Source organism: Nuphar pumila, chromosome 5 (genome assembly GCF_984573655.1).
Source record: "Nuphar pumila chromosome 5, dmNupPumi1.hap1.1, whole genome shotgun sequence".
Taxonomy (NCBI): Eukaryota; Viridiplantae; Streptophyta; class Magnoliopsida; order Nymphaeales; family Nymphaeaceae; genus Nuphar; species Nuphar pumila.
The window spans coordinates 19,889,201-19,913,818 of NC_143253.1; the positions used below are offsets into that span (position 1 = coordinate 19,889,201).

A 24,618-nucleotide genomic window follows, 5' to 3' on the forward strand; every position below is an offset into this window, starting at 1 on the left:
TTTTTGTGCTATAATGCAAACTCTTGATGAAATTCACAGATTGTGTCACAAAATTTCTTTTCAAATGCGAAAATCATAACACTACCTGCAAAATTCGTCAAGAATTTCACATTTTTGGTTGTGAAATTCTTTTTCAGATGCAAAACTCAGAGTACTATAATATGAAAATCACAACACTACCTATGAATTTCATCAACCACTATAAAACCATGATTTTCACATCTGAAAAGGAATTTAGCAACAAACAATGCGAAATTGTTAACGAAATTCATAAGTAGCGTCATGATTTTAGCATAAGAAAAGGAATTTTGCGACACTACTTGCGAATGTCTCCAAGAGTTTCACGTTATAGTATAAAAATCGTGACAATACCTTGAATTTCATTAAGTGTTTTATGTTGTTGGTTGTGAAATTCCTTTTCAAATGTGAAACCCAGGGCTATTTTCACATAACCTAGAGTTTCTTGTGGTCTTGAACTAATGGTCCTCAAACCTCTTCCTCCCTCGATGACTGTTTCTGGTGAAACACATATCGGCAACACTTCATCTTGCCACTAATTTTTGACCAAGAAAATGAAGGAATCTAGAAACACAAAAAAAAATAGATATTTAGATGAAAATATCTTTCCAATGATATTTTATTTACTAAAAAATGATGAATGAAAACTGAGATACATTCTAAAAAACATGACCTATATTTAAGGGTGGGCATCAGGCCTTCTCAGGGTGGCCTAGGCTTGTTTAGAGCTCAACATGCCTTGCTTTAAGTGCAGCCTGGCCCATTTGATAATGGGTTGGGTTTTGGCTCGGTTCTTAAAGAGCTCGTGTTTGAAGAGCAACCCATGGCTCATCCCATTTGCCCAATGGGCCAATGTGAAGTGGATCGGGTCTGGCCTGGCTCGTCCTAGACCAAACCCATTTGTCAATAGTAATAATTAACACGTTTTTAACTTTCCATGCACCAAATTAATTATCTTTCTAGTTTTCATAAAATTAATGTAACTAATTAGGTGAATAGTAATAGTTAACAAGTTACTATGCAATAGTTACTTTTTTATTTTTATATTATTAAAATATTAATAAATAACTCAGATCCATCGGTTTGGCCTAGTAGCCCATAGGTTGGCCAAGGCTCAACCCAATCCCGACCCACATATATAACATACCAGGTTTTGGCTTAGGCCCGAGCTTAAAACCTTGGCCCACACCTGGCACAAGGTGGGTCAGGTCAACTTGGCTCATCGGGCCGCCTGACCCATTGCTCACACCTACCTATATTTGCAAGCATAGGATTATATTATTTATGAACATAGGATTTTATTTGTGGATGAACACATTTTGTGAACTATGGCCTTTATTTGCGAACATAGGCTTCTATTTGCAGATGTCCTTCGTTTGCGAACTATGGCATATTTATGAACATAGGTTTTTATTTGCAGATGTCATCTGTTTGCTAACTATGACTTATACTTGTGAACATAAGCAACATAGGCATCTATTTGCGGATGTACTCATTTTGTGAACTATGACTTATATTTGCAAACATATACTTCTATTTACAGATGTACTCATTTAGGAAACGATGACCTATATTCGTAAACATAGGCTTCTATTTGCGGATGTCATATGTTTGCAAATTATGACCTATATTTGCAAACATAGACTTCAATTTGTAGAAGTATTTCTTTTGTGAACTATGACCTATATTTGTGAACATAGACTTCTATTTGTTGATGTCCTCCATTTGTGAACTATGACCTATATTTATGAACATAAGCTTCTATTTGTAGATGTCCTACGTTTGTTAACTATGATCAATACTTGAGAACATAGGCATCTATTTGCGAATGTACTCCTTTTGCGAACTATGACCTATATTTATGAACATAGGCTTCTATTTGTGGATGCACCTATTTTGCGAACCATGACCTATATTTGTGAACATAGGCTTTTATTTATGGATGTTTTCTATTTGTGAACTATGACTTATATTTATAAATATATGCTTTTATTTGTGGATGTCTCTCATTCGCTAACTATGACCTATATTTGCGAACATAGGCAACATAAGCATCTATTCACGAATGTCCTCCGTTTGTGAACTGTGACCTATATACCAATTAATGTATAACTTTGTATAACCTGTTATTACATAACTATTGCATAACTTTATAATTAAAGTAAATTCTACATAAATGTAACAATAAACTGTAAAAGTGCATAACTTTGTAATCATAGTCATTTACAAAACGTCTGATTATAATATTGTCAACAATGACTCAGAAAATCTCATATTTTTTTATGTCAAACTTCTTCATCAAGGTCCTTTGATGCCTCCTCTACTTCCTTTTGTTTGTCATCCTCTGCCTTTTGCTTGACCTTTGAATCTTTTGTGGTAGTTGACTTTGCTTTTTTTGTTTTTGTTTTGTGTTGCAGTCCTTTTTGCTTTATTGCCTCTTTCTCTGTCTTTTTCTGAGCTTTTTTGTTTTTGTTTTTCTTAATTTCTCGTAGTATGTGTTTGTCTTGTTTTGTGTTCTTGCAATGTAAGCAAATTAATTGTTTGCTAATAACATATTTTTATGTTAATGCAACAAATGATAGAAAAACAAGTTTTGTATTTCTATCCAAGTATAACATATACATCATGTCAAATATACTACAACCAATCCTGTAACAATCATATACAAAGTCAATAACATGTATACATACATATTGAGTTTAGACATGTGTGCAAAGTAATTAATCAGCCTTTTGTTAGGAAATATCATCAATGAGACTCATAGTAAATGTTGTAGCCAAAACACTTTACAAAAAATTTAAGTTGCAACACAACATTAATCATACCTAATATGAGAGAAAAATAATAATAAGTTTGTAATAGATTTTTGATGTCCTTATCTGCATTATATGTGGTTCTCATAGAATTGTAGAGTTTGAACTCTTTTTCTTTCACGATCATCTCCGATAAAACTCAATGTTGATTACCCGAGTTAAGAGAAATTAAGATCTACTACATAAATCGAGTTCAAGATATAAGCACACATTATATGCGGTGACATTTGTAAATGTAACTATGCAATGTTGTTCAATGGGTACCTTGTCACATTCTTTAAAAGGATACAATATATTTTGGTTCTCCAAGAAAAAATGAGCCACTTCTTTCTTATTGGGACATTCAATTATTTGCTGTGAATAATGTTCAACAATTAATTTGTCTTAGTCGGTAGAAAAACAACATGAACGTTGCTTTGGAGCTTTACGAGAAATAGGATGTAATGTAAATAATTTTTGTTTGTTTCTTTTCTGCTACCATGTCATGATTGTGATTTTGAATAAGTCTTTTTATGAATATATACAGATGCTACACAATCGTTATATGTGATATGATCATGTTAGATTCAAATGAGTCTACATACAAACATTATAAACAAACAAATATGCAAACCTAACACTTGTATCACTGACCAACAAAGTGTCTATGAAGAAATTATACTTGAGCATCTTTACAACTTCACGTTCATATGGCTGATTGTCATCAACCTATTTTCATAACCAATTGCAATTGAATATAAATACATACATGTATTATCACTAATTGTATACGCATATAACTTATTTTATTATACATCTTACCACAATTGGATCCTTGCGTTGAGTTAGGAGTTTGATTTCCTTCATGCTGTCATATTTTTCTTTAGGTGACATCGTGAAAGACTTAAGTTACACATAGAACAAGACATTGAAATAATTCATTAAAAAACTCTTGATAAATACATAGAAGCAAATAATTATTAACAAATACATATAAAAAAACACATATAAACACACTCATTTCACAATAATAGTTATTAAAACATACTTTTATGCGTGCTTCCTCCTGATGTGGCCAATCTTACCACATATACTGCCCTTGTATGACATATCCTTTCCCATTGTTATCCATATATTCACCTTAGGTTGTCTTAGTCCCTGGTTTATGTGTCACCTTTTGTAGATAGACTGAAATAAGAGTCAATGTAACATTGTGTATAGGAGAGGGCATCAGGCCGGCCAGTCAAGTTTTAAGTGCATCCCGACCCGAAGACGATCCGATCTATTTACTAATGGGTCGAGTTTTGGCCTGGTTCTTAACGGGCTCGGGTTTGAAGAGCAGCCCATGACCCAGCCCCTTTGCCCAAAGGGCCAATGAGAATGGAACCTTAACCACCGTGTAGTGGCTAAGGTCCCTACCCCACAGCCAAACCCCCTTGGCTATCAAACTTGCAAATGATGAAATGTTAAAATTAAAATGAATAATGACTTCTTATTCAAAGTGGATTAATGGGGAACAAACCGGCCATTTTGGATGGGTTTTCCATATTCATATTAAAAATTATTTTAATTATTTTTTAAAATTTATAAAAAATAAGCCGAATCATCCTTGTACCGTATGATCAGGCCGATACGATGCGAACCTGCGATTCAGGCCTATACAACGATAGTGACAACATTGCTTTTTACAACAATATAAAAAACTTGGGCGTGTTGTTGTTATTGCCAAAACTTTTAAGTGTGTTTTAGAAAAATGATTTGGTTCTAGTGTAATATTACGAAAAGTCTCGAAATTCAGTTCAATTAGAAACCAGGTTGTGAGTTTTTCCACCTCTCTCTCTCTCTCTTTCTCTCTCTCACGCACACAGAGAGAGACTACTGCGCACTTTCTGAAGATGGAATTCCCCGTAAGTTGGGAAGAAATCGAACTCTCAGAGAGGTAATCCCTCTACCCTTCTCCATCCCCAATTCATTACCATCCAACGTGATTTTTAGGATCCTTGTTGCTTCCCCTTGAGTTCTCTCTTGATTTTGGAGTATAACCATCAACCCATTGAGCTGTTCTAATATGGTTCTCTGCTAAATCCCGTTAATTCCAACGAGATTTTCAGTGCATTACAATAACTCAAAGTTGTTTAACTCTTCTTTAAATGGTTGGTGAGAATTGTTTTATGGGTACACGCGCGTAAACGAACGCCGTGATCAAAATGGTTGTTCCTGTTTAATGGAAATTGCTTGTGTTTGTTCAATGGACAGCTACCTTGTTTCGTGTATGTTTGAGGAGGCTGCATCTCGATCTTATTCTATGCTGCAACGTCTGTGTAAGCTTACATTTGAGGAATCAGTAGATAAAGACATGCTGGAAAATATGGTGGAGTGTTCGGGGATGGTGTGGATTCAATCATACAAAGAGTTGGGGAGGTACTTATTTTGTTCTGTTTCTTATTTTCCCTCTTACCATGAAGTTGTTATCGTGATCATTTTTTGAGATAGGGAGATTGATGGTTTCTTGATGGCACGTGCAACGCGCGCACGCGGGCACACACACACGCACACACGCAATAGTATCCAAACAATTCTTATACCATTAGTAATCCAATTAGTTAGCAAATAAAGCATCTTCATAGTCTATTGAAAGCTCTAATTAATAGTGGCACGGTTATGTTATAAACAGATTCTAGGATCCACTCTTTCCCCTTCTTTCATATATATCTAAATCAATCAGCAAAAGCACCGTTTTTTTCTCCAAGTGAGGGCATGAGACTAGTTAATCTCATTTCCGAGGCCTTTCTGAGAGCAGATCATAGTTGTGCATAGTTTTTCCTGTTCTATGCTTGCAAGATTGAAAAGATGGACTATTCAGCAATGAAAGTTCTGGAACCAATGTATGGGTGTACTTCTGAACCGGCTTCCACTTTTTATCTCACCATCTACATTAGTCTTTGAGGTTTGAATTTGTGGGAGTGAGATGACTGAATGTTTAATGGTCAATTTATGGTATTTCACCCTGTCCAGCAACATTAGGAAATGCCTTCTCATGCGTGCTACGCAGCCCCATTTATTAGAATATAACTAGATTGTATTTTTGTGTTAGTTTTGGTTAATGAACGCCCTAAGCGAAAGCTACAGTTTTGAAAAATTAAAACCAGGGTTGGCCTAAATCTGGTATGAGCCAAAGCACATCCATTTTGTATTTGGTTAGATTGGTATAAACTGCAAGGACACAGCTTGGCAAGGTAAAAATGGAGTGTGCTTAGGGTTTGATTGACATATTAAATACTTTCCAACCATAATTTGTCCAAGATTTAATGATGTGTGTAACATTTGGATTCACTAATTTAGGCAACATTGTGATGTTTGTAAGAGTGAAAAATTCATTGACTAGTATCCATATATAGTGGGTTCTAGCACTAGCACCAATGGCGCTAAAAAACTGTTGGATTGTGTTGGTGAATATAGCACACACTATAAGTTTGTATAAGTTTCTTGTGTACTTGAGTTTCCATGGGTAGTTTCCAATGCCTAGAAGTCCAAAAATGAGTTGATGATGTTTGGTGATTACACTACTACTGTTTTTGGTTTTCATGTAGTTTTTGGAGATGACATAGGTGGGATAACAACATCAGAATAAAAGTAACTGCATTCACATAATGCTTTTAAAAAAGGATTTGACTTTTCATTGCCAAGTATTGCTCATTTTTTGACTGCATGTAACTTGAAAATGGATGCGATAATCAGATCTCTTCACCTATTTATTTCTGTTAGTGGGTAGGATATTTTGATTAGCGGTTGGGAACTTGACCTGTACCAACCATTTGCTATATTCAAGCAGCCAGAAGAATTTTTCACACATATACATACATGTGCATGCACATACAGTTTGGATTTAAATTTGGATTGAATTAGAATTTGTGTATCATGAATATATGCGATTACCACAGGTTTAGTCTGTGTATTAAATTTGCTTACTGTTGGAGCATGATCTTTATATTGTATATGGGAACTTGTTTTTTCCATAAAAATAAATGTACACACACACACACATATCTCTCTCTCTCTCTCTCTCTCTCTCTCTATATATATATATATATATTTATATGTAATATAACTAGTGTAACTGGGATTAGATTTTTTAGGTTTTTTGCTTTTTGATTTTGAACTAGTCAACATTTGTTGACTAGTCATCATGGGGAGTCATTGGGGTCCCAACAACTCTCCATGAGTCCTCTCCTTATTGTGTATAAATATGGGGCAAAGCCCTTCTTCAAAACATGCTTCTTGCATAGTCTTGATCAATAAAATATTATATTTTATTCCTTGTATTTGCCCCTTTAGTGGGTGTTTGTGTGTGAGCCCATTTTGTGGCTTGTGTGTGTTCCTTTGGTACGTTGGTGGAACTCTGTGAGTGTCCACCTTGTTCTCTTAGTGAATATATTTTGGATAACTTTGTTTCCTTTCATGGTATCAAAGCTTGGAGATCAAGCTGATTTTTCGGTGCATTGGAGCATGTGATACTCATGACTTTGAAGAGATAAAGTCTCTTTTGCAAAATTTACTCAAGTACTTGTGAGATTGTTGTATCCTCTTGGTGGTGGAGTACTCGTGTGTCCGTGCTCTTCATTGGAGGTGCTCTCTTGGTGGTGGAGTGCTCGTGGGTTTGTGTTCTTCATTGGAGGTGCTCTCTTGGTGGTGGAATGCTTGTGATGCTTTTGATTATCTCCTCTCTATCTTCTATTCTTTCTCTTAGGTCTTGTAAACATGGATGACAATGATAATGTCATCCTAAAACCCATCAGACTCAATGACACAAACTTTGTAACATGGCCTTCAATAATGAAACATTTCATATTGGAGAAAGGGTTGTGGGGATTAGTGGATGGGTTGGATTTAAAACCCAAACTAATCCTTACTAAGATAGGAGGAGAAAAGGATATACCTCTTACAGAGGTTGGAAAAACTAAGGCTATGACCACGTATGAGAAAAAATGGAAAGAATGGAGAATGTGACAAGATTATGTCTTGACTCATTAGTAGTGTTGATATCAAGAAGTGCTCGAGTCTAGCTAAATTTGAACATGCAAATAAAGCATGAGACTATCTCAAGAGAATGTATTCTCTTAAAGATATTGCCCATATTTGTAACTTACAAGACAAAGTACTCACTACGACTCAAGGAAAAAAATATATTAGAGAATACTTTAGTGAGTTGTCTGACCTTTGGAATGAGTTGACTCTTCTTGAACCACAATGTCATTGTCCTGAAGATAGAACTCCGTCAAGGACAAATTGATTCAAAACATTTCTATCAATTCATCAATGGTCTAAGACTGGAGTTTGAGTCTATCAAATAGTCTCTTTTTCATAGAGAAAAAGTTCTCATTATTGAAGATACTATTGAAGAGCTAAGTATGGAGGAAAATAGACTAAAAAAAAAGATATCTAAAGAAGATGATTCGGTCCTAGCTGTGTCTAAGCCGGAAAACCATATCCATGCCTACAGAGCACCATATTATGGGAGACTAAACAATGATACCTATGGAAAACAAGACAATGAGTTTAAGAAGAAAAATTATTTGTTATTGTCATGAACCAGGATATGTCAAGACGTATTGTCCTAAATTAAAAAAGGCCCTATGAGAGGAAGGTAACATCGGTTGTACAAGAGACAAGTGAGCTCAAAGCTACACAAGAATCAAACATTGAAAGCATGTCCTTGACTCAACTTGTGGAAGCTCTCCATCCTCTTCTCAAAGGAGCTTCATCAACTAGAGCTGAAGTTTCTTTTGTTGGCATATCTGACCCCTGTAAGACTCTTTGGCTTCTTGACTCAGGTGCCTCATTTCATATGACATCAAATAGTGATATCGTATCCGAATGTCATAATTCAAGCAAGTCAAACATTTTTACTATTGATGGGACATCCTTTGAGATAAAAGGAATAAGAAATTTTGAAAATATTTCAAAAGGTTTTTTTATTCTAAAAATTAGATATATTCCTAAGTTAAACCTAAATCTTTGGTCTGTCTCTCAATTATCTGACGATGGGTATAATGTTTTCTTCTCTTCTATTGGTTGTCGAGTGCAGGATCGCCTTACAGGAAAGTTGATTGGGGAAGGCCATAGAGAAGGAGGGTTATATTACATGGATTTTTTGGAAGTACCCAAAAATACCTTACTGGATTTGGATTTATGGCATAAAAGACTTGATTATCTTAATGTATCCAAAATGCAATACTTTTCAATTTTGGAAAAATTTTGTAATCTTGAAAATTTTACATGTGAAGATTGTATTCTTGGGAAGATGAAAAGATTGTCATTTCAAGAAAGAACTTTTGTCTCTACACGACGACTTGAGTTAATACATTCAGATGTTTGGGGCTCAACATCTGTTGTATCTAAGGGTGAGTTTGCATATTATGTGATATTTGTTAACGACTTTACTAGACACATGAATTTACTTTTTCAAACATAAATTTGAAGTCTTTTTATTTTTTCAAATATAAAAAACCAATTTTAAAAGGATATCTCTATCTTTCTCACTGATTCAGGGGGGAGGATTTTTATCAAAAGATTTTAAAGATTACCTAGAATCAAATGGTATTACACGTCAAAAATCTTGTCCCTATACTCCACAACAAAATAACTTGGTTGAATAAAAACATAAGCACATCATAGAAACCACATGAACTTTGCTTATCTCAAATCAAGTACTGAAGGAATTTTGGGCCGAAGCCACTTTGACCGCAATATCTTATTAAGAGAATGCCATCTGTTATCTTGAAAAATATATCACCAGTTGAAAAAGTTTTCAAACTTACTCCTGATTATTCTTGACTTAGGGTTTTTGGATGCAAATGTTTTGTGTTCACTGATAAAAACGACAAACTTTCTTCTCGTGCTATTTTTTATGCCTTTTTGGGATATGCAAATAACCAAAAAAACTATAGATGCTTTGATTTTAAAAATAAGAAACTATATGTTTCAAGAGTCTTTCTTAGAAAATTATTTTTTTTTAATTTTAAAATTCTAAGGACATAACTGAGTATTCTTTTCAGTTGGATCTAATTCCAAAGTTTGATGATTGTGATAAAGATCATAACATCAGAAATGATATGGTGAGTGAAGAAGAATCTCATGACAATGAGATAAGTGAAGAACAATCTCAAAATAAAGATTGTATTCAATATTCCAGGATTAGTAGTTTTGAACATCCATGTGCCCTTGAAAGATATACTAATGAAAGCCATGTAGAAATACAAACTATAAGGTCATCGAGAGTATCAAAATCCCCTAGAAAATTTGTGTCATAAGAGTCCTTTTTACCTAAGTATCAAGCTTACATTGCATTGATACGTTCCTACATAGAACCCTCAAACTATGCTAAAGTAAAGAAACATTCTGAATGAGTAGAAGCCATGAGGGTAAAATTATATGCCTTAGAAAAGACGAACACTTGGACTATCTAAGATATTTCCCTAGGAAAGAAACTCATAGGTTCTCGATGGGTCTATAAGATAAAAACCAAGAGTTATGGAACCCTTGAAGGGTATAAAGCTAGGTTAGTTGACAAGGGATACTCCCAAGAGTAGGGGTGGCAATCGGGTCGGGTTGGCGGGTCGTGTCGGCGGGTTGGCGGGTCAGCATACCTCAACACGAACCCGACCCGTTTATTAAACGGGTCGGCTGTGGCAAACACGAGCCCGACCCATTGATTAAACGGGTAACCCGACATAACCCGGTTAACCCGTTTAATAAACGGGTTGGCGGTCGGGTTAGGTCGGGTAAACGGGTTGGCGGGTCGGGTTCAGGTAAATAGGTTGACCCGCCCGCCTAACCCGTGTATTAAACGGGTCAGCCGGGTTGGCATACCCCTAACACTAACCCGACCCGTTTGATAAACGGGTTGGACGGGTCGTGTCAGGTTTTGCCACCCCTACCCAAGAGTATGAAATAGATTATGAGAAAACCTTTGCACCAATTGATAGGATGACTACAGTTAGAACCGTACTAGCCCTTGCTTCTGTGAAGAAATGACCTATATACCAAATGGATGCTAATAATGTGTTTCTCAATGATAAATTGTTTGAATAAGTCTATGGAGGCACCGTATGGTATAGTTATTCCTAAAAGAAAGACTCTTCATTTAGATAAGGCTTTGTATGACTTTAAACAAGCTCAAAAGGCTTGATATGATAGGTTTATTCAAGTTATACTTGATATTGGATTTCAATCTTGCTTAACTCACTCAACTTTGTTTGTTAAGATTTATGATACTGGTATTATTTTTCTTCTTTTTTATGTGGACGATATGATCATTACAGGAGGTGACAAACAGAGAGTTGAAAACATTAAAAAGACTTATTAAAACACATTTTGAAATGACTTATTTAAGGTTTTTAAAGTATTTTTTTGGTATAAAAGTTGTTTATTCCTCTAGAGGTTATTTACTGACTCAATCTAAATTTGCTTTAAATATTGTTGTCAGGTCAGGTTGGCACTCTCGAAGTTGTAAATGTCAAAATAAAGATTGATAATGGGAACCACTAAAAAATCCAACACTATACAACAACTTGTTGGAGCTCTCTCATCTCTCTCAATTACGAGACCCGACGTTGTGCATGCATAACTCTTTAAGTGTCTACCTTGTTCTCTTGGTGAATATATTTTGGAGAACCTTGTTTCCTTTCACTAATGCCAAATCTGATCCATAGAATGATACTAATCTTAATTTGGACAGTTAGAAAGAAGCTCCTTGTATGTTGTCCTTCGGAGCATTGATAGTCCATTGATCTACAGATAGTGCTTAGAATTGTGTCCATTAAAACATGCCTTAATATGGTTTTGATCAAATAAATACAACTCCATGTTTTCAAAATATCATTCAAACTTAATCTAGACTCTAGAGGCATTGTCGCATGAGTGCTGGTACAGGTATGGACAATGGTTATGACGCAACAATTTCAGGAAACATGGGAATGGGGTGCGGCTACACACCGACACACATACACACTCTTCAATGCATTTACAATTATACAATTATAAATTTTCTTTTCTTATAAGTTTTTAAGGGTTTTTTGACTTGGGATTATTTTGCACTTGGACAGAGTTGACCAAGCCCAAAATTGGACCAAATGGTTGGGTTGTTAACCCACACTCAGCCATGTCTGTTGTGGCACCCATGTTCGGTTGACACAGGTTCTTTTACCCTTTTGAAGAGTCCATATGACATATCCTAGAGATGATACTTGTATGTGCTTGATTTTAACTAAATTTATTCCTTGTGCCAAATAATTGACTGTCTAATTGGTGTTGTTTTCTTTACTTTTCGAATATTTTTTTGTATCAAGGATTAATCTTGTTATCTGAGCAATATTGATGTTAAATTTCAAAACTTCACAGTATGATGATTGAGTTATTTGTATGTATAACTACTATTTTGGCTTCATTAGGTTTTCACACATGCAGAAACCATTATGTGGTTTGAGGTTTAACTTTTTATGTAGTTATAATGAAATGTACATACTACTGATTGTATGATTAATATTGTGCAGGACACATGGTATCCTGAAGGAGCTCCAGTCTCTCTTTGGCTCAGTTGTGGCTATACCTGTGCCGCTTTTGCTTACTGGGTATTTTCTAATTCTTATTGCTGAAATGCTATGTGGCTTGATGATGGTTTTGTTGTGTAGAGAGTACAGACTGAAGAAACTTGGAAGAACACTAAGAGAAAAAAGGGAAGAAAGAACATAAATGACACATGAACAATAAAACAATGTGTCAATGGGTTATTGAGAAGCCACTGGAAGATAAGGCTGCATGTGCTACAATCTATTGTGATGTCCTTAGAACCATGTCCAACTACTTTATTACTAACGTACCGTGTTATCCAACTACTTTATATAATATTACTAAAGTTGTATTACATTACAAAAACATCAATATAGCACTAACTCCACTAACCAATATCACCAGAAATACACCCAAGTATCTGAAATGAGGATCTTGGCTGTTCTGAGACAATTCCTAATGTTACTGAGAGCACGCCAACAGAAAGAACTAGAATATCTAGTTGAAGAAGAAAATTTCAAATTTAAGGTATTTGCATAAACTATTCACAAAGTAATGGTTAGAAGGGATGGGAACTGATTTCTGCTATAGGATACATGATGGTTAATCTGCATCTTCATATTCGTTGGTTAAAACAGGTTTGTAGTGGGGCATATTCCATTTAAGTTAACATCTGCCAAATATGAGTTAAAACTGATTTGTGTTTGTCTTGGTGTAACCCAAAATCCTGACTTAGCTTCAAATTGATCTCCTAAAAGTTCCATGATAATTTACAGCCACAGGCCATGGTCATGATGTTTGCAGTTTCCTATGGCAGTTTTGTGTGGCTTTGATTCTTATGTTTTGGCGCAAATGCCATGATGTGTTTTGATGCTAAAAGGATGCTAACACCATGTTCAACAGGGCTTGCTTGCTAATATCAGAAAAATGCTTGTCTGGACTTCAAGAAACTTTGGAGGAGTTCCTTGGTGGCTGGAAACATGCAGAACAGAAGCATCACTATATCCTTGAAAGTGCAGGTCCGCCGCAAATATCATTTGAATGGTATATTCATCGTTCTTCCTTGCCGGTTGAGAAGTATGTGGAGGTTGCAAAAGTTTATGCCATCTGTCTCCTTGGGAAGGTTTTGAACAATGGCGAACTTGCTAGTTTCTGGTTGGAAAAAGCTGATTTGCCAGAAGACAAAATGCAGGCAGGATAATGTTTTGGTTCCACATTTTACTTCTTTTGTCGTTTTTCTTTTGTTCAGTTTTCCAGGTCAATTCTTTCCATGTTTTCTAATTTATGAATAGGATGGTTTATTTTCAACCTACTGTAGGTGTAAATCTTGTTTTGATGCTTGCGTCCTTCCAAAGTGTCCATATTGATTCTTAGTCTGTTTCTCAGACTAGGTGAACACTTCTCATGTAATCTTTCTATTGCACTAAAAAATGTTAGGATTGATTATCAGACTGTTGCTCAGCTTGATGGTTGAATGCTTTCATGTAATCTTTCTATTCTAATTTCCTTTTGCAGTAACATTGTCAGTATCTGGAACTTGGAGTTTTCCATCATAATCTTTTGATTGCAGTAAATTTACATAGTTTTGGCCATTTTGTGTATTTTGTCACTTTCACTCCTATTGGTTATTGCACAATGGGACCTTTAGGGCGGTGAAATTGTTCAGGACTTCCTGGCATTCACATTGAAGTTCTTGCCGTGCAAATCAATAAGTCAGTGACTCAGTAGTCAAGAGAACTACATTTTGTGAAATGGTTGAGAAATACTTAATGATGAGGGACGAAAGTTGGCTAAGTCATGGGAGCTGCTCTAATACAGGTGTGAGGACAATGTTGCAGGCATGTCAAAATATAAGCATTCTTTTGGAGATTGTATGACTTTTGTGGACATTTGATGGGATCACAAATGACAAGTGTTCTTCAACATCTCAAATTCTTTATCCTGACACTATTGAGATGTGAGCTTTTGGGTCTTGATCCAGATTGATTGACATGTTTTGATTTTCACGTTTCTGCTTGTAATTGTATTTTAATGTTTCTTTTGTTGCCCTCATTATGTATCTTTTCTATGTATTATAACTAGGGGCACTATTGGAATGTAACCTAATGGTTAATATAAAAAAACCCATGACTCGTAAGGAATGGCATGGAGAATCGGTTGTTGCAATCCTTTCTTTTTCCTCTCTCTTCTTCCCTGCAAACTGTGTTTTCTAGTGCAGATCTACAGATCTTATATGGTATCAGAGCTCCATTGCGGTGAGTCCCGAAAGATCTTGGTGTTTCCTTTCCTTCTTTTCTCAAATTTGAAACCCTAGACCACGATTTTAGTTTTGGATTCTCCTTTTCTCAAGTCCTTTTCTAATCTGAATCTGGACCAAGATTCAGATCAAATCCCCTTTCTTAAGGATGTCAATCTATCTTTCACCTTAGTTTCAATACCCTAGACCACGATTTTGGTTTTGGGTTATCCTCATTTTCTCAAGTCTTTTTCTGATCTGAATTTGGACCAAGATTCAGATAAGATCCCCTTTCTTAAGGACGTGAATCTGTCTTTCATGTTAGTTTCAAAGCCCTCTGCCCTATTTTGTTTTAGATCTAAATCTGAGTCCAGATCAAAATCTGTTTTCAAACCCTAATCTCTCAATCTGAGAATCTGTCGTGCTTTATTTCAGATCTGGATTCAGATCCGAACCTGTTTCTCCCTTCAAAAGTGAATCCAGATTCAGGTTTCTAGATCTAAACCTGTTTTCTCTTCAGATCTAGAACTCGTGAACCCATTTTCTTTTCTAAAAAAAAGGGATATATATATATATATATATATTATTCCTACTTAGGAATTAATATATCGTTTTGCTACTGCTGATCAAATATTTATTTCTTCGTGACCGAGTCTGTGCTGCAAAAAAAAACGCAGACAGTGGATTCTTCTACTTCCTCTTTAGTTCTTTCAGCAAGCTTCCTCAATCAGTTAGTTTTTGAAAAATTAAATACCTCAAATTTTCTTACTTGGAAAAGACAAATCTTTCCTTTTATTCGGAGCCAAGATCTTTCTAGTCATTTCGATGGATCGATTCAGACTCCACCAAAATTCATATTAAGGGAAGAAAAGGATGGAAAAGGGGCTGTTATTAAATCCTTATAGGTTCGAAACCCAGAATACATTTCCTGGATGAAACGTGATAAGGCGTTGGTGGTGTATATCACCTTTACACTGTCAGAGGAGGTTTTGGTAAGCATTCCGGATGATTGCACAACTATGGAATTGTGGACCCAACTTGTGCAAACATTTTCACAAGTTTCTGAGGCGTTCACTGAAGAAGAAAGACAAAAGAATATGTATCTCTTCAAGGAGAATCCGTTGGCTTGTGTTCCAGTTCAAGATGATGAAAAGTCACGTTGTTTGGTCAATGAATTAGATTCCAATAAGTCAAGTGTCTAGCATAGTCATTTAGCCCATTATAATAAGGCCTTTATTGAGAGGCTTGTTTTCAATGATTTGATTCTAGTATCTAGTTTGAGTCATGAGTTAAATAATATTTGTCCTAGTTGTTAAGTGTCTAGTAGTCATGTACTTTTATTCATTTCGAATAATGAAAGAGCTTCTAAATTGTTTTAAATCGTGCATTCAGATGTATGGGGACCAACTCCAACTGTTTCTTCTTTCGGGAGCCGATATTATGTCACTCTCATTGATAACCGTTCTCGGTATACATGGATATTCTTTATGAAACATAAGCATGAAGTTTTCACAATTTTTAAGAACTTTCATGCTATGGTTCAAACTCAGTTTTCTTTACCCATTCTTAATTTTCACTGTGATGATGGGGTTGAGTACTCTTTAAATAACTTTATTCGATATCTTAAGGAGAATTGAGGTAATAAAAGGGTATATTATTCCCGGACACCTCAACAAAATGGACTTGCTAACAGGAAACACAAGTATATTGTTGAAAGTGCACTAAGCCATGATGAATGCAGGATCTATTCCTTTATTCCTTTGGACAGAGGTCTTCTATAGAGTCGTGCATACCATTAATATATTGCCTATGAAAATGCTGTAATCTAAGTCACAGGAATTCGGCAAACCAGGTGCCGCACCCGCATCGACGCTATGCGGGTGCGCGTGCGGTCAACCCGACCCTGGGTGCGGTCAATGCACCTAGGGTCATTTTGGTCCAATTTTTGTACTTAAAAAATTTTTTTTGCCTGATGAAATGGGTTGCGAAGAGAGGATTAGGGCATTTTTTTTTGCCCTAATCCTCTCCTCTTCCGTGCTCCTATGCTCTCTTGCTTGCCTCCTCTCCTCTCGACGTCTCTCAGGGGAGCCCGATGCCACCTCCTCCTCTCCTTCATCATAGACCTCCGACGATCACCGACGTCAACCCCACCCGCAACCCCAACGACGGCCATGCTCTTCTCAGGTAACCTCTCCCTCATCCCCTTCCTTCTTCTGATCTTTTATTTTCAACAGGCCGGCGGGGCCAACGCCCCCTGTCGCCTGTATTTGACCTATCGGTTGGGGCTTTTTGCCCCTTCCCCTTGATTTTTCGGCAGTTCGGCGAGGGCGACCCCCTGCCGCCTGCCTGTAACCTATCAGCAAAGGTTTTTGCCCCTCCCTCATGTTGTCCGGCAAGGGGGTCGCCCTCTGATTTCATGGGAGGGGTCAAGCCCCCCTCCCTGCTCCCTCTGATTTTAAGGGAGGGGGCGAGCCCCTCCCTGCTTCCCTGTTTTTGTAGGGGAGGGGGTGAGATCCTTCCTGCTCTCTGTTTTTTCGACAGTCAGGGTGGGGCGAGGCCCCAACCCTTCCCCCCCTCCTCGTTTTTCCTGGACGACCACGGAGCTGGGCTCGGCCTGACAAATCGAGCCTACCCCTCAACCCTCCTTTGTGAGCTGGGAGCTGGGCTCGGCCTGACTGACCGAGCGCACCCTTCGGCCTTCTTTTGCGAGCCAGGGTCGGGCTCAGTTTGACAACCGAGCCCAAGCCCTGGGCTCGGCCTGACAGACCGAGCCTATCCCTCAACCCTCCTTTGTGAGCTGGGAGTTGGGCTCGGCTTGACTAACCGAGCGCACCCCTCAACCTTCTTTTGCGAGCCAGGGTCGGGCTCAGTCTGACAACTGAGCCCACCCTTGGCCTTTTGTTTGTCGTTCTAGTTGGGTTTGGGTCCGCTTCGACTACGTACCTTTCGGTATTTATTTATACGTACTACTACTATATTTTTTAAACTTATTGTATATGTTATTGACTTTGCACTCAATATTATAAATCTTGAATCTTTATTGTGTGCATAATTGATTTTAATATAATTTTTTTTTTTGTGTTTTCAGGGCAAAAATGACGGATAAAGGGAAAGGACTTCATCCTCATCCCCACATGTGAGTTCTGCTGCTAGTTTTGCTGATAGTTATGGTGGAAGTGATGATATGGAGCCACTATGGGTACATGTAGATAAGCTTGCAAAAACAGGAGAAGGAGGTAGTGGAAACAAGAGATTTCGATGCAAGCTCTGTGAAAGAGATTTTGTTGGGTCTTACATAAGAGTAAAGACTCATTTGTTGAAGATACTAGGACATGACATTTAAGGATGCAGAAAAGTTGATGAGGCAATGCGAAAACAATACAAGAAAATATAAGAAGAATATGAGAAGAGAAAGACAATGAGTAATTCTTGTGTAATTAGTGTGTCATTTGGAAGCCACCAAGAAGATGCTGAAAAAAAAAGAAAAGTCAATGTAAGAGGTAGATGAACGATACAACCAGCATTCAATACATATGGAAGGGAAGATATAGATAGAAAAGTAGGGAGGTATGTTTATTCTAGTTCACTCTCATTTAATGCGGCTAGAAATCCTTATTTGAAGGATTTAGTAACATCTTTGGCAAATTGTAATTTGAGTGGCTATGTGCCTCCAAACTCAAAAAAACTATGAACCACACTTCTTGCAGAAGATAGGGCAAATGTGGAGAGGTTGTTGGAGATTAAAAAATATTCATGGGAGCAAAATGGAGTTTCTATTGTTTTTGATGGATGAACGGATATTCAAAGGCATCCACTGATCAATTTCATTGTTTGTTCTCTTAGTGACCCAGTATTCTCGAAAACGGTTTATGCATATGGAGAATATAAAAATGCAGAGTATTTGAAGGAGTTGTTTATAAAAGTCATAAAATAAGTGGGTGATCAGAAAGTAGTACAAATCATTTCAGACAACACTCTAGTTTGTAAAAGTGCAACGTTGAGTTTGGAGAGTGAGTACTCTCATATTTTTTGGACTCCCTCTGTAGCACACAACTTAAATTTGGCCCTAAAGAGCATCTGCAACCCCAAAGAAGAAGAAAATTCACAAACATATGTTTTATGTTCATGGATTGAAGATTTAGAAAGAAATGTCAAAAGCATTAGGAATTTTGTTGTTAACCACCATCGTGCTAATGCTATATTTAATAGGCATTCTGACTTGAAATTGTTGAAGGTCACCGAAACACGTTTTGCGTCCATCATTGTGATAGTGAAGATGATTAAAAAAATGAAGAATGCTTTGGTTAACATGGTGACTGATAAAAATTGAACATTCTATCGTGCTGATGATGATGTCAAGGCTCAAGAAATTAAGAAATTCATGAGTTTTGGGACATAGTGGTATACTTCCTTCAATTTACGCAACCTATTTGAGAAATGTTGAGAAAATTTGATAAGGATGAGATCATGCTTCACAAAGTTTATGAAATGTGGGATAATATGATTGAAAAAATACATGTTGTAGTTTTCAAGTATGAAGAAAAAAATCCTGCATTGGATTATTAAATTTTTTTTAACCATATTCATTCAATTTTAGTGAGAAGATGTGATAAGAGCAACACTCCTTTGCATTGCATGCCACATTCTCTTAATCCAAAATATTATGCAAAAAAATGGCAGGTAGGTGGTATTGGTCGTGTCCCTCCAAATTTAGACCCAGAGCTATTAATACATAGAAATATGTGTATGACAAAACTTTTTTCAGAAGCATATCTTCTAAATCAAGTCACATAAGAGTTTGAAAGTTTTTCATCTTCGAGATTATATGGACAAGCATTACTCGCGAGAGAGAAAGATAATATAGATCCTATTACATGGTGGTCAACATTTGGATCAAAAACACCCTTTTTCCAACGTCTTGCATTAAGATTGCTATCGCAGCCTGCTAGTTCATCTTGTTGTTTAAGAAATTGGCGCACATATTCTCAAATCTACAACATGAAGAGAAACAAACTCACTAGCAAACGTGTAGATGATTTAATATATGTTCATTCAAATCTTCGACTACTTTCGCAAACCAATGATGAATACTTGATTATTTCTTAGTTTTTATTTAAATATACTTGTATTGCATTTAACATTTTTAAATTGGGTTTGTAACGCGGACAAGAAACATCTAAATTTTGGAGTATAAACCTAGAAGAGTGTGACTTCGAGGGAGAGCATGATTTCAACATGACAAACATAGATTTATCTGAGCCCAGTCTTCCTTCTTATGATGCATTTGATGATGAAACAATAAATTATTAAGATTCATTACTTCATCGTCCTATATATTGTAGGATATACTTTTGGTATGTAATTTAGTTTTTTTATGCTTTACGTATTTGATTGATATTTAGGTTGATTTAATTGCGGTGTTAGTTTTTATGACGTAGAATAAAATTATATAATTGTTAATTTGATATATTGCATGTGAATGATATTATGACAATGTTAATTGTTAAATTATGACAATGTTAGCTATTAAAACTTCAAATATATATATATATATATATATATATATATATATATTTACATTTTTGCCCCGCCGCACCCCCGCACCCAAGGTTTTTTAAAGTATCGCATCCCCGCACCCGCACCCATGTGACATAGGCTGCAATATAAATCACCACATTATGAATTGTTTGGCCAACATTCAGATTATAATTATCTAAAGGCATAGAGTTGCACATGTTATGTACAAAAGGGCTCATGTGTGCAAATTTGTTGGATATGTAAATGACTATAAGGGATATAGATGCTATGAAGTTAAAAATAAATGCATTTGTATATCCAGAAATGTTGTTTTTGATGAATCTGATTTTGTTTCAAAGGACAACAATGTACAAAGTGTTCAACTACAGTCAAAACAACTATATCAGGCTTGATTAGATGATGGTATGTTCTATATCGAGGCAACAACAACAAATAATGCAAACAATGACAAATTAGAAGGTGCACATGTGGGGTCAGACAAACCAAATGTTGAGGGACAACAAGTTGATTATTTTGATGGCATAGAAGGCAGGACTCAAAATATTGAATCTAAAAATACATTCGACAACAATTCAGAACAAGAAATGTCGAATATGAAGATAATCCCAATGAACAAGGACAAATAATCAAAAGATCTAGAAAAATGCAACATCCCATTGATAAATGGGTAAGTTATGAAAATTTCAACATGAACCATCAAATATTTTTAGTTGTATCTCACCATGAAGAACCTCGATCATATAATCAGGCCTCAAAATCTAACAAATGGGTCTTTAAATGAAGAAATGCAGGCTTTATATGAATGTAACACATGGGATGTAAAAAGACCTACAAATAAGAATGTAGTTGGATCAAAATAGGTCTTTAAAATAAAATATAAACTAGATGACAACATATTGTAAAGGGTTTTACCCAAGAACATGGGTTGGGCTATGATGAAACATTTAGTCCAATAGTGAAGATGGGAACTATCAAAGTTGTTCTTTCTCTAACAGTGGATCGTGGTTGACACTTAAGTTAGCTGGATGTTAAAAATACATTCTTGCACGGAGACCTCAAAGAAGAGGTGTATATAGAGTAGCCGCAAGGGTATAATAAAAAAGATCCAGCCAACTATGTGTGTAGATTGAACAAAGCTCTATATGGGCTAAAATAGGCTTCTGGATCATTCTTTGTTCATCTACAAAGGTCATAAATAGATTACAATATTACTCATTTATGTTGATGATATTATAGTTGCAGAAAATTCCTAAGACCATATTGATGTTGTCAAGAGTGTGCTGAATAGTTGATTCAAAATAAAAGACTTGAAAACCTTAAATATTTTTTAGGCGTTGAGGTTGATCGAGGAAAATACTCATTAGTGTTGACACAACATAAGTATACTATTGATTTACTCAATCGGGCTGGAATGAAAGATTGCAAGCCGATATTCATTCCAAGTGTTTTACAACAAAAACTTGGACGTGATAGAGACATTTTTTATGATCTTACAAGGTATAGGAGTATTATGAGTATGCTTCAATATCTTACTTTTATTTGTCTTGACATTGTTTATGCAGTCAATCAAGTTTCTCAGTTTATGCAATGCCCTCGTGTGACTCATGCTGTGAGGTTGTCAAAAGAATTCTTAGATATTTGAAAGGCACTCTTGGTGATGGGCTTTGTTATTGGAAAAACGATATTGATAAAGTTGCTTTATCAGTTATAGCTTTTTCAGATGCTGATTGGGCAGAAGGCAGTAGCTCGGTCGAGCATTGAAGCTGAATATAGGTCAACGACGACAACATCATCTGGATAAGATATCTATTATCTGGTTTATATCAACAGATGTCAAGCTCTATCTTATTTTATGATAATCAAAGTGCATTCAAGATATCTCTCAATCCTATTCAAAATGGAAGAATAAAGCATATAGAGATCGATCAATTTATTTTTTCAATATTAATAAATCCATTATTAGTTTCTGTAAGGACAGAAATTACTTTAGTTTCAGTGGATATCTGCAAAGAAGTGAATTTTATTTTTTCCCTTTTTAGTTGGTTTACATGCTTCAAAATCATGTTTTACTTCCTGTCTTGTATCTTCAGAATTTATTTTAAAATTCTGCAGGAGTTATTGCAGCAATTGCACACTGTCTGTCATCCAAAGAATTCAGACTCGTCATTTGATCCTGGAAAGCCTCAGCCAGTAGAATGTGATCATGCTGTTTCTAGCACAGATTCTGCTCTATCTTGTGCAGAGGAATATGCAAGAATTGAAATTCAACATACAGACATTGATGATAATGTCAAATTGAAAGTTTCAACATCTCATTGTCCAGCTTTAGATTGTTTCTTCAAAGCTTTTCACCCATTTTTTTGGTTCTTCCGTGCTATCACATTAAAGCTAGGGGATGCTCATTTAGTCGTCAGCCATGGAAGGCCCATGCTTGGGGGATTATTCATCTTTGCAGTTCTCTACATTTTTCAAAAGAAAAGGAACACTTTAAAGCGGTAATCTATCTGCTTCATCTCTTTTCTATGACCTAAGTTTATTTTCTATATACCTGTGAAGAAAAGAAATGGTGGAAGAGTCCCTCAATTGCTTATGTGAAAAAATTTAAAAGTGGAAGATTGCCTCAGTTGATTGAACTCATGTTCTTAGCATTTTATGGGAATGTTAGCAAGCATATGGGTGCTTTTCCCCCTCAATAAATCAGTTTTTTATTTTTCTCCTGCAAAAGTGACAGCAAGGATATTTTAGTGGTCATTTATTTTTCTATTTTTCATGCAGGTTTGCTGCTAAACAAATATCAGGCCTTAGAAGGGTCCTTGTTGATTCCTGGCAGCTTGCATTTTCTATGCAAGTGAACCCTCTCGCGGCTATTCAGCCGCCTTCTGTTGTAACGCACAGGCACAGATAACCCTGCATGTATTTATCATAGCTGGTTCTTTGATGTATAAGTGAATGTTAGTACCTTGTACTCTCTCTCTCTCATTTGTTCTACTTGGGAGGCATAAAGGGATATTGAATAATTTTCCTGAAAGTGATAAAATTCTCATGTATATTTATTTTATTCCTCGTCTTGTTCAGCTAGTTTACCAGCCTTAGTATTATAGAAATAGTTAATCACGCACTTTTTTAATATCAAAGTCCATTTGTATGAGAGCAGATGGGTCCTCCTATCAATATAAAGAAGTGAGTTTAGAGCAGCTCAAGATTTGCACCATACTGACCTATAAATTGCAAGCTTAGCTCAAGCAATGCATCCCTTGAGGTTTTGAGGAAAGTTTCACCCTTTATTCACTTCTTTTACTTAAATTTTAGTTCACCCTTTTCAAAAACTTTTATATGTTTGGTTGCGTATAAATGTGATTCAGAATCTCATGCAAATGAGAATGAATTTCACTTGCACAGCTAACCAAACATGTGATTTGGAATCTCATGTAAATGAGAAATGGAATGTGATTTGAAATTCAATCTCATGTGATTCTAAATTACGCAGTGGAATATGTGATTTAAAATCATATGACTTCAAATCACACTAGATGCAACCAAACTCAAGGTGTAAGGCCATTGTAGTGTTTATATTGTGTAGGGTCACTTTAGAGGGCAAGCCTTTCGACTTGGAACTTGGATTTTGGATATGGACTTGGCTGCAGGAATATGCACAACAAAATTGACAATTGGTGATTGTCATTTTCGTCACTACAGGTCAGGGTGGCTGTCGCTAGTGGCTTCAGTGACTGTCACAAAAGGTCTTGTCACTAAAAGAACTAGTGACAGTCTGTCTGTTGCAACAGAGGGTGTTTAGTGACAGCTGCACCTGTCACAATAGAAAACCTATAGTAACAGTTAAAGCTGTCACTAATGGTCATTATCAAAAAAATGATTTGAGTTTTAGTGACAGATATATTTGTCAATATATATAATGTTTTACCAAAATATGTATTAATACAAAATAAATGCCACTTATATATTTATATGCAATGCTGCTTGTTATGTGCTAGAAGTGGTATGTTATTTTTAGTTACTCTTACCCAGAGTTACCGGAAGCGTCATAGGGAATGGGGAGTCATGTTTTTCTATAGCGCATTTCAAAAGCGTGAAACGCCGCACTTCCAAATGTGCTGGGAAGTGTGCTTTCTCTTTCTTTTTTTCGCTTCTCCCTCGCTTTCGGTTTGCTTCTTAGGTCGCTTTCGAGATGATTTTTGGTTCGCTTCTAAGTCGTCCTACGCTTCCCGCTTTCTAAAATTTTGAAAGTGCCTCGCTTCCTACTTTTGCTTTCCAAATCGCTTCTCGCTCCCGCTTCTTCGAGTGACAACTTTGCTTTTACCATGTTACCTGTCAGAAAAATGGCAATGCTGTGAGAGACTATCAAGTCAAAATTTGTGACACCGCATTTCTCATATGTCAGATGATGAAGTACTTGTTGAGGCATAATGCAACAACTGAAACATTTTGATACTTTCTTTTTCTTTTTCT

At 36.1% G+C, this 24,618-nt stretch overlaps 1 protein-coding gene across 1 annotated transcript; it reads left to right on the forward strand.

Moving 5' to 3' along the window:
* The first annotated feature begins 4,637 nt into the window (after positions 1-4,637).
* Positions 4,638-23,209, forward strand: LOC149837028 (protein APEM9-like). Its single transcript, XM_090007211.1, has 6 exons — positions 4,638-4,749; positions 5,067-5,231; positions 12,362-12,439; positions 13,281-13,569; positions 22,264-22,646; positions 22,927-23,209. The coding sequence occupies exons 1-6, from the start codon at positions 4,706-4,708 to the stop codon at positions 23,054-23,056; spliced, it is 1,089 nt and encodes a 362-aa protein (XP_089863337.1). The 5' UTR covers positions 4,638-4,705; the 3' UTR covers positions 23,057-23,209.
* Positions 23,210-24,618: the final 1,409 nt, after the last annotated feature.